This window comes from Nicotiana tomentosiformis, chromosome 4, assembly GCF_000390325.3.
Source record: "Nicotiana tomentosiformis chromosome 4, ASM39032v3, whole genome shotgun sequence".
NCBI lineage: Eukaryota > Viridiplantae > Streptophyta > Magnoliopsida > Solanales > Solanaceae > Nicotiana > Nicotiana tomentosiformis.
In genome coordinates, this window is record NC_090815.1 from 101,416,105 (window position 1) to 101,427,940 (window position 11,836).

At 39.5% G+C, this 11,836-nt stretch overlaps 1 protein-coding gene across 1 annotated transcript; it reads right to left on the reverse strand.

Annotated features, from left to right (window-relative positions):
- Positions 1–11,088: 11,088 nt before the first annotated feature.
- Positions 11,089–11,631, reverse strand: LOC138910245 (uncharacterized). The gene has a single exon (XM_070201472.1). The coding sequence runs from the start codon at positions 11,629–11,631 to the stop codon at positions 11,089–11,091; it is 543 nt and encodes a 180-aa protein (XP_070057573.1).
- Between the last annotated feature and the right edge of the window lie 205 nt (positions 11,632–11,836).

Consider the following 11,836-nt stretch of genomic DNA (forward strand, 5'->3'; position numbering starts at 1 on the left):
AGAATATATAATGTATATTACAAAAATACCTTTATTTTAAATAATTATTTTTCTATTACGTGCATGGAATAGTATATCATAAAACCTTTACTTTCTTTCATTCTCAATTATGTCAATAATATTTTGAGTTTTGTTGTTAATATCAAAATTATTATTACGAACAAACTATTCTAATTAATATTTTTTACTATACTTAATATTTTATTATTCCAACATTACATATACTTAAATACTATTCTATTATTTTTAATTTATAATAAATATTATTTATTCTATAGGTAACTCCATAATATAAATTAAAAAGAAAAGAAATTAATATTAAAAAGTTTTTAAAAAATGAAAAGATTTTTTTTTTGATAATTTAGAGGGTAAAATAGGTATTTGGCAATCAAAAGTTTGAGAAATCTAGTTGAGTGACCTTCCGAGTGCTATAGGCATAATTATGTGACTTTGCTATTACAAACGAAAGAAAGATGACTTTAACAGGTAATTTCGGATAGTTAAGTGATCATTTGAGTAATGAACGTAATCATAAGAATACAAGCTTTTGTGAAGCTTTTTTTAACAAAGAAATTTTAAGAAATAAACGAACAAAAATGATTAAGGAATACACATCGACTTAACATAAATTTGTATCTTTGTGTATTAGAGATATTGAGTCATTACGTGAAGAGAAACAAACCACTTGCACTCAACTGCTTCACCTGCTGCATGCTCAACTCTGTTAGGCAAAATTTTAGCATCTATCTTACACCTGCAAAAAAAATCACAATTGGGGTTAAAAATATTAATATTTTAAATGAATTCAAATAAGAAAATATAAAATTATGGGTAATGAACGTACATATATAAAAAAATAAAATGGAGATAATGAAGTTTTTTTTACCCATAATAGAGAGGTAAAATTAGATCGGTAGATGAATTGAGATCCAAGAAATATAAATTCTTGAGTACTAAACTTACATAGAGAAAAGAATGGAGATAAACTTTTATTCAGAAATGACAGGTAAGCTACAATGTGAACGGTTATGAAGATCAGTCAATTAAGAAGGTGTTTTTCTATGTTTTTAAACAGAACGAATATATATTAGCATTCTTGCAATTTAGTGTGATTTAAAGAGCATAATAAAATTAGGATGCCATAAGTCAAAACAAACTCTATCGCCAATATATGCTAAATAAACCATGTATATATTGAATGGGTAATTGATTATAATTTGAATTTAGTAGATGAATTGGCTTGTATTAAATTAGCCAAATGAATTTAGCATATTGTTGAGTTACTAATGAAACTCCTTAATTTCTCCATTTTTTAATAACTTTATTAGAATGTGTAATTCCATTTCTGTACAAGCAAGAAAGTAAATACTTTCTGTAATTTTTGATAGAATATAGTGTATACTTGTTAGAAAAATAACTTGCTTGCTTGTATATTTTTGATAGAATATAGTGTATACAGAAGCTCTATATATTTGCTTGAAGTTATTAGAATGTGTAATTCCATTTCTGTAATAGTATTTGCTTATTTAATATTTACTTTCTACTTATAATATGGTATGATTTGTAAGGTGTTTGGATTGGCTTTTAAGCTGGTCAAATCAGTTTTAAGCTTTTTTGTAGTTGTTTACCCGTAAAATGGTACAGTTAAATTTATACGTGGTTTTATAAATAAGTGAATCCATTTGATCCAAAATTAATAGATGAATTAGATAAAAATATAAGACTTAGCCTTGAAATTGAAGTAAAACGGCAGATATTTTAGTCCCGGACGCAGAGCTTCCGTAGCCAGTAAGGAAAATATAAATAAGCAAGAAAGTCAAATGTTATAGAGCTTTTGATAGAATATAGTGTATATTTGTTAGAAAATTCGTCCCTTTTCAATGATATTTGAACTCACTATTTATAATTACACCTAGGGAACAAGGTCCTCGGATCAAACTCCTCTTAAATGACAATTATGAGAGCTATTGAAGAATATGTAACGGTGGGCGGTGAATATCATATTCTCTGTAACGAATTATGCACTTAATGCTACAGAATATTCTTCATTGAATGCTACCGGATGGCAGGCATTTATTTTGCCTTTATGAATATCATTCTTTCCGATGACAAGCGAGATCATTGCCTTCGAGTCCGACTATCTTCTGTCTTTGGCTCCACGCGTCGCTTTCTCATGCGATCATTAAATATGAACATATTTTACCCCATACACATAGTCTACCTACTTTCCGGTGACATAACTTTGTGTTAACGGGAAGTTGGTAGAGATAGCTTTCTTGGCAGGAACTTCTCTGACCCCCTCTGAAAAGTTTCTAACAGTTGATTAGACACAAGTCTCTCAATTTAAAGCCCCGAACACGTGCCATCCCACGATTCAACATCACTTTTTCCGGTTATCTAGGTAATTATGGCCACGATTTTAGCCGCCTATTCTTTTACTTATACGCATCAAACTTCTTCATTTACACTTCCTACTTCTCCAAACTTTCTCAAACTCTCTTTATTCATCTCGTACTTTGTCTTCAACCTCTCTTTAACCTTCTTCTTCAGAGAAACTCTTCCTTCCTTTCTGTTAAAAATAGCTTCTTCTTCAAAAATCCTAGTTCCTCAAAGAACAAAGGTAAAGCCGATATTGCTACTTCCCCTACGGTGATCTCCATCATCCCAAGAAGTCTTGTCCCAACTAAAGACTTCAAAGAGAAGCTTCCTTCCGCTAACCCTAGTACGTGGGTCGTTGGCGTGTACCCTTTTTTCATCCGTCCTTCCAGCATTCCTGCTGTGAAGGAAGATTGCAATTGCCAAGATGTAGACATTATCTCTCTTGATCTGGCAGAGTGGATAACCTTATCCAAGAAAGGTTTCACAAATTTTTATACGTATCCCTTCACTTTGGGGCCATTCTCTTAAGCGGGGAGCTTGATTCCATTATTATGGAGTTTTGCATCTACTACCAGGTGTGTCTAGCACAAGTAAGTCCTTCTGTGTGGAGGACAGTCGCTTGTCTTCGGCGTCTATTCCAGGAAACAGGAGAGGTTCTAACCCCAGCTCGATTAATGAACCTTTATTCCCCCAAGATTTTTTGCGGGGGAATGATAAATTTCAGCAAACGTGGCCACCATGCTTTGCTAGCCAGCATGGATGACGACAACGACAGTGGATGGATGGAACGGTTTGTTGTAGTTGCCACCAAAGACATCATTCCAGCCACGGCTTCATCTTTTCCAGAGTTGTGGAACCATACTCATAAGTTCATTATTTGTCTCTTATTCTAGTTAAAGATCACCCCATGTTGTTACTGATTCCTTTTCTTTCACTTGTTTCAGCAACTCAGTGGGTTCCACCGCAGGTTGAACGCTTGGACCAGTGAGTCCAAAATATTTTGGATGTTACAACGTCCGAGACCCGTACGTAGAAAGAACTAGCACTTAAATATGGGTGGAAGGCCAAAAATCATGGTAGGTTAAAATTATCTCGTTTTTTCCTTTTCGTATTAGAAAGTTGATTAACCCTTTTTCTTTTGTTGAATTTAGGTCTACCCCAGGGCTCAGTTGTCGTCCTGAAGAGGATGTTCTGGTTGATTCTACTGATGCAGCGAGGCTGTTGCAGGAGACGTTTACCGGAACAGGCATCTCCGGACCCACTTCTGGTTCAAGTGCTTCTTTTCGGAGTCCCCGTCTAGAGAACAAGCAACCAAAAAGAAGATGCTCTTCTGCGGCTGGAGGAAGAAATAATAAGGAAAAGAGTACCGCACCCGAGTCATCTCCGGAAGTTGTGGTGATGAGCCCCGCGCCCGAGCCGGCCATAGACATTATGGTGGTCGACGATGATGGAGAAGCCAGCGAGGAAGGGGCTTCTCTACATAGAAGACGACGACCTTCCTCAGCTTAACAGAATATTCAATCTGTTGAGTTAATTACACCAACTGAGGACGATGCCTCGACACTCTGGGGGGAGTATGATATTGTGGAAAATGCAAACTCCCATTTCCGAATCCTAGTCATCATGTCTGGTACCATGAGGTTGAGTACCGGTTCCCTGCCGTCTTCGGTTGATGAGCAACCAATAATAAGCATTGCACTTGCCGCAACCACTTCTCATCCTTCAATGCCATCAACTTTATCTCCTTCTTCACCAACTCCGCCTCTTCCACCAGCAACTGCTACATCATCTCTGCCGGCCGCAGCTGCCTAAGAGGATGAAGTCTGTCTTCCCCAATCCCCAGTTCATGGGAACTTGGGGCAAAATTATGTTGCCCCCTCCGATGAACCCCAAAGGAGGAGGAGCAACACCGTCTCAGTTTCTACCGGGTGCCATTTGTTATCCCGATCGGTGAGACTTGCTAACTATCTGAGGCCTTTGGCTTCAGAAAAAGATAGGGAAAAGATACAAGCTCTCTCGGGAGAGTGTTTGCTGAACAATGCCATGCCCAACGCAACATCGGTATATTTTTCGTTTCCTACGTTATTTCTTCTATCTTTGATATAGTAGGATTTTGAATTTGCATTTTCATTTTGTAGGCCAACTTTCTTGCTTCTGAGGGCCTCCAAAGGCTGATTCGTGATAAGGAGGAACTTACCTCCAAGCGGGATCAACTTTTGGTCGAGCAAAATCAAATTGTTGCTCGCCTCTCTGAACTGGAAGCACGAGCTACTGAGGCTGTTGAGTTGGAGGCTAGGTTGCAGCAAAGCTAGCAAGAACTAGTGACCTTTAGCCAAGAGGTCGCCCCGTTGAGGGCTCAATTTGAAGAAGTTAGGTCCAAATGGGTTGAAGTTTATAATGTCGTTCTTGCTGAATCTGGTCGCAAGGCTACCTCCTCTGAAAGATTGAATAATTTGGAGGCGGCCTTAAACTCCAAAGTTGAAGAAGCTACTGTTGTCGAAGCGAAGTATGCCCAATTGGAGGAGAAGCATAAGAGGATAATTTAGCACAATAGAATTTTCAACTCTACTGTCCGTGACCGTGATGTCAGCCTCCGGTCCGTTATATATGCACGGGATAACCTTTCTAATGAGGTTGACCAACTTAAAGAGGAACTTCAGCACCGAGCGGCTTCCTTCATTGCTGAAAAAATATATGCTATGTATAGCATGAGGAGAAAAACCTTGGAAGCGGCCAAAGCGGGTGTCATCGACTTTGATGCCGAAATTTCTAAGGCCCGTGAGCTGGAGTTAGCTGCGAAAATGGGTCTTCCTGCATGGCTTGATGCTACCATTTCTTCTAGTTCTGGTTATGAGTTCTCGGGAACTGAAGAAGGACCGAAAGGTAAGGATGCTGAAGGCCCAAATGATGAGGTCCAGGATATTGAACCGGGGGCGGATCTACCCACTTCTCCTGGGGGCGTAGATGTCTCTTCCTCCGGGCTCTGGAGATACAACAACTTAATTTTTGCTTTATTTTTCACACTTTTGTACTTGTGCTGTTTGGCACATTTATTGTAAATAAAAGACACTTTTTTGTTCAAGTATAAGTTTTTCTCTTTGCATCCTTTTGTTTAGGTATTTGCGCAAGTTTGCTCTTTGTATCTTTTTTCGTTTAAGTGTTTGCGCAAGTTTTACTATTTTCGTCTAATTGTGCAAGGCCTAGGGTGTGTTTTTCCCCGAAAGCATTTGTATTTCCAGCATAAGTTCTTCCGAAATCAACCCTTTAATGTGAGGGTATTCATAAGAGAGGTCCCTCTTATGTTTACGATGCTCTTAAAGAGGACATCTCCTGTTCATTACGACACTAGCATTTGAAGTACTTGTTTAACTTTTAATTGATACAATCAATTCATCGTTCAGACAAGAAACAAGACAGAAGTAAAAGAACTTTACTTTATTCCTTCCATTTTCAAAAGTACATATGCATTCGTTGTGCTAAAAAGAAATTGCCATTTCTTGTGGCTAACTTGTACAACTTATGTTTCTAGGTTTCGGATGATAAAACTATGTTTCTAGGTTTCGGATTTCAGTCGAAGTGGCAGTCATTATTACCGTATCCTCATATCATTCCCCCCACTGTTCGAATGCGGAGAATGCGAATTTGAACACTGGAAGTTTCACATCTTCGAGAATTCCACGAGTGCATTGCTAGATAATCTTCAGTTCGATAGCAAACTTCACTTCCCCTTAGGAATTTATGCTATCGAGCCAAAGATTATCTAACAATCCCCCAATGGCATGCACTTGTGAACGGTCGGGTAATCTCTATTCGACAACAAACTTTACTTCCCAGTAGGAACTTTGCTATCAAGCAAAATACTATCTAACCGCCCTACAGTGGTTCTTTGCTTGTGTGTCATGTTATTTGAAGGTCTTATTACTGCTGATGAGGCTTCCTTTGTAGTTTGCTTTCCGTTTCTATCTCATTAAAAACCTTGCCAGAATAACCCAATTAGGACCAAAACTGGACAAAGGGAAAAAAGTGCAGCACATACTTTCAGTACAAACGAGGTTCATCAAAAATAGTATCTCTTGAGGTGCGCCACATTCAAGTTGCTTGGAAACTTTTCTCCATTGTGATTTTCTAACTCATATGACCCTTTCCCGGTGGCAGTTGAAACCCGGTAGGGGCCTTCCCATGTTAGACCTAACTTCCCCGCATTGAGCTCCCAGGTGTTCTGAGTTACTTTCCTAAAAACCAAGTCTCCTACTTTGAAATAACGGAGGTTGACTCTTCGATTGTAATATCTCTCTGTTATCTGCTTTTGGGTTGCCATCCTTATATGCGCCAAGTCCCTGCATTCATCGAGCAACTCCAAATTGACTAACATTACTTCGTTATTCACTTCTTCATTTCCCCGAAAATACCTCAAGGTAGGTCCTCCTACTTCCACCGGGATCAGGGCTTCTGCCCCGTGCACAAGAGAGAAATGAGTCTCCCTGTGCTCGATTTGGCCGTTGTTCGATATGCCCATAGTACACCTAGCAGCTCTTCGATCCATTTACCTTCAGCTGTTTCTAATCTCTTTTTGAGTCTTTGTATAATCACCTTGTTCGTTGCTTCTGCTTGGCCGTTTGCGCTCAGATGATAGGATGATTATGTGATCCTCATGATTTTCAAATCTTCAAGGAACTTTGTGACCTTTGCCCTATAAATTGTAGCTCGTTGTCGCAGGCTATCTCTTTTGGTATCCCAAATCTGCAAATTATGTTCTCCCATAAGAAATCTATCACTTCACGTTCGCCGATCTTCCGATAAGGAGCTGCTTCAACCCACTTAGAAAAATAGTCAGTTAAAATCAAAATAAATCATACCTTACCGAGGGCCGGTGGCAGTGGTCCGAAGATATCTATTCCCCATTTCATGAACGGCCATGGTGACAAAACTGAGTGCAATGGCTCCACCGGTTGATGTACCAACAGTGCATAGCGTTGATATTTCTCACATTTTTTAACATAAGGTTTGACGTCTTGTTCCATCCGGGGCCAATAGTATCTGCAAATCCCTTCGTGGACTTCTCCCATAACATAATTAGATTCGGAGGCTCCCAAACATCAGGCCAACGGGCCTTGGAAAGATCTTCTGTACAATTGACCCTTTAGAAGCTGTATCGAGCTGTTTTAGTGCGTAGTGCCCGAGATGACTTAGGATCTTCAGGCAATTTCCCGTGCTCGAGATAGTCAATAATCTTGTTTCTCTAGTCTCAGACCAAACTAGTCATGTTTACCTCGTAATAGCTATTTGCGTCCAGCACCGAATGCATAAGCTGTACGACCATACCAGAGTCCAATCCTTTCATTTCCGTAGACGATCCAAGGTTAGCTAGTTTATCTGCTTCTGCATTCTCTTCACTTAGGATATGCGTAAATGACCACTCCCGGAACTGAGCAAGCAGATCCTGGACCTTCATTACATATTGTTGCATGCATTTCTCTTTGGCTTCAAAGATCCTGTAGACCTAATTTACCACCAACTAGGAGTCGCATTTGATTTCTATGACCTCAGAATTCAGTCCCCGGGCCAATTCGAGCAATCAGAGCTTCATACTCCGCTTCATTGTTAGTCAGAGGAACAGTTATTATGGCCTGCCTTAGGGTTTCTCCCGAAGGCATGGTTAGTACTATGCCTAGACCGGACCCCTTCTCGTTGGAAGATCTATCCGTGAATGATGGTAGGCTATAATATCGTATTTTAGTCGCTTATTGCACTCTAATTTACTGTACTTTTATTGTGTTTGAGCTTTAATTGCTAGTGTTTTGCACTTATCATGTATTTTATGCCTTGTAGGAGTGATTCTTAGCTATGTAGATGTATGGAATGAACTCGAGCTATATGGAGCTTTGAAGTCTGAGTAAAAGCCCAAGTGATAAAGCCGGGATCACGTTTGGGGGTCAAAAACCGCATCTAGATATCAAAAAGCGAGGAAATTTCCGTACTCTGAGAAAACATCACTAATGTGGCGCATTGTCAGAACTAGCTCTCTGAATTTCCCACTAATGCCCCACATGGCACGTCGCCCCATGCATCGCGCCTATGTAACTTTTACGAAGTAATTGTCCTATTTCGCGTAGGAAAATGTGATTTCGTTTGGGCCTGACCCTACTTGGTATAAATACATGGAAAAACATTATTTTCTGGACTTTTGACATATATTAGATCTAAGGAGTCTATGGAGGAGTTGGAGAAGCAAAAGCACAAGGAGTTCATCATCCAATCCTCACTCAAGACCCGAGTTTGGATCGTTTTTTACTTTAAACATATTTGTGATGAATTACTCCATATCTATGGAGTAGTTCTCTTTTGGGTTTGATGGATCTGGTGTATTGATATTTGTTTGTGGATTATAACTCTAGTTTTATGTATTGAATCGTTTTGGATGATGTTGTATCTATATTCACTTGTTCATGTAATCGAGAGAGGCATAACTTGTAATATCTTTGCATTATATTGTTGGTTGAGTTCATTAATTCTTCTTAGTAATTGAAATAGGCTAGTTGAATAATTGATTAAACCTAGTTATGAGGATAATCGAGAAAGGTTCTCCTAAAGACCAATCCACTACGCATTCTTGCATATCTTCACGTGCTTAAATTGGTTCATCTTGTGAGGTTGAGACTTAATCGAGAGAGGAGTTTATACTAAACGTATGAACTAATAATTGAGTGAATTATATAGACTTACTCAAACATTATAAGTGAATTATTTAAAGTTAGATCCCAAACAATTATCTTGCACCTATCCTATCAATCCCTATTTCCTCCCACTGATAACTTCCTTGCTTACTTTTGTTGCGATTTTTCATTAGTCAATAGTTTATATTCTTAGTTAATTTTAGTTATTACTCACATAAACCTCAATTGTTGATTTTCCTGGATAGCGATCAAGCTAGAAACTATGAAAATAATGTTTAACTCTAATCCCTATGGATACGATATTATACTTTACTATCATTGTCTAGCGAGCATAATTAAAGTGGTGTTTTGCGCTTGTCAGTGAATAGGGTCCAAACTCCTGATGTCGATTCTGACACCAACACTGCTTCTTTGGTAGCCAAATGTAATAGTCCCGAACTGAAATCGGCCATAAAGTCGGCCAAAACCTGCGACTTAATTGCAGTCATGAGTTTATATTCTATGTCAAATTTGCTTATTTCGACGGCCCACTTGGCCAGCCTACCTGAGAGTGCAGGTTTATGAAGAATATTCCGCAGGGAAAAAGTGGTCACCTCAGCTATCAGGTGACATTAGAAATAAGGCCTTAGCTTTCGAGCGGCGACTACGAGGGCTAAGGCCAATTTTTTCAGATGTGGGTAGTGAATTTCTGCTCCCATCAAAATTTTACATACATAATAAATAGGGGTTTACGTACCTTCGTCTTCGCGGACTAAAACGGCACTTACCGCTACCTCCAAAACTGCTAAGTAGATCAGTAGGTTTTCGCCTTCCTCCAGTTTTGACAGTAACAGAGGACTTGACAAATACCTTTTTAGATCCTTCAAAGCCTACTGATATAGCGATGTCCATTCAAAGTTATTCTTCTTTTGGATGATTGCAAAGAAATGATGGCATTTTTTTGAAGATCGGGAAATGAATCTGCTCAAAGAGGCCAGTCTCCCCGTTAGCTTTTGAACCTCTTTTACGCTTGATAGCTGGTCCCGGGATGTCTTCGATGGCTTTGATTTTACCGGGGTTAACCTCAATCCCCTTATTGACACCAGGAATCCCAGGAACTTACCGGACCTGACCTTGAATGCACAATTCTCGGGGTTAAGCTTCATATTATGCTTCCTTAAGATGTCAAAAGTTTCTTGCAAGTGTCTAAGATGATCACTTGCTTTCAAAGACTTAACAAGCATATCATCTATGTAAACTTCCATAGTTTTCCCTATTTGTTTCTCAAACATTTTGTTTACGAGCCGTTGATAAGTGGCTCCAGCATTTGTTAGCCCGAAAGGGCATCACATTGTAACAAATAACAATATGTGCCGATGTTCGTGATGAATGAAGTTTTTTCCCGATCTTCCGGGTTCATCTTTTTTGGGTTGTACCCGAAGTAAGCATCGATAAAACTCATTAACTCGTGCCCGACCATCACATCAATAATTTGATCAATGTTTGGCAATGGGAACGAGTCTTTTGGGCACGCCTTATTTAAATCCTTATAGTCTACGCACATGCGAAACTTATTATTCTTCTTTGGAATGACTACTACATTAGCTAACCAGTCAGGATACTTTACCTCTCGGATTGAACCAATATCAAGCAAGCGAGTTACCTCTTCCTTGACGAACTTTTTCCTGACCTCGACAATATGACATTTTTTCTGTCTCACCGGAGGATTGTTGGGATCCATGTTTAGTTTGTGCACAGCCACTTCCGGCGGGATACCTGTCATATCTGCATGTGACCACGCAAAATAATTGGCATTAAGTCTAAGAAATCCAATAAATCCATACCTGAGTTCGGGATGTAGTCCTGTCCCAAAGTGAAACTTCCTCTCCAAGAATTTTTCGAACAATGCGACTTGTTCAAGATCTTCCGCTGTGGATTTTGTTGCATCCGTTTCTTCTGGTACCTAAAAATATCTTGGTACCTGATAGGATTCCAACTCCTCCTCCCCTCGGTTAATTTTGCTCGGCTCGGGAGTAGGCATCGGTTCCTGTAATTGCTATGCCGTATGCTCCTTCCCTTTGCTACTGGAAATTGATATTGTATTCATCTCCCTTGTTGCCGTTTGATAGCCTCTTATTTGTTTAATTCCTTCGGGAGTTGGGAATTTTAGTAATTGGTGATATGTTGATGGCACAACTTTCATCTCGTGCACCCACGGTCTACCCAGAATAATATTGTAGCCCATGTCGCCGTCCACCACCTCTAAAAGGGCCGTCTTCATCGCCCCCTCGGCATTCGTGGGCAATAAGATCTCCCCTTGGGTTGTCACACTTGCTAGGTTAAACCCGGCAAGGAGTTTTGTGGCCGAAATGATGCTTCTGATGAGATTGGCTTTCTCCAACACCCTCCATTGTATAATGTTGGTTGAGCTTTCTGGGTCCACCAGAACACGTTTAATTTTAAAATCTAAGACATTTGAAGAAATTACCAATGCATCGTTATGCGGTAGCAACAATCCATCTACATCTTCCTCCGTGAAAGTAATGTCTTCTTCAGCGACTTCCCGGAGTCTCTTGCTGTGGGTCACTAACACTTTCATTTTTTTTACCGCCTAGAATGTAACCCCGTTAGTCTCGTTCCCCCAGAAAATCATATTGATCATCACGCGTGGGGGACCTTCTCCTACTTTTGAAGGTATTAGAGTACGACCGTAGTTTGTTTTAGCCCGGTCACTTAAAAATTCTCTGAGATGACCGTTCTTTAGCAATGTCGCCACCTCCTCACGCAAATGCCGATAGTCCCGT

Bases quoted from the DNA above. Each gene is read 5' to 3' on its own strand.
- LOC138910245 (XM_070201472.1), bottom strand. From the start codon at position 11,631: ATGAAAGTGTTAGTGACCCACAGCAAGAGACTCCGGGAAGTCGCTGAA.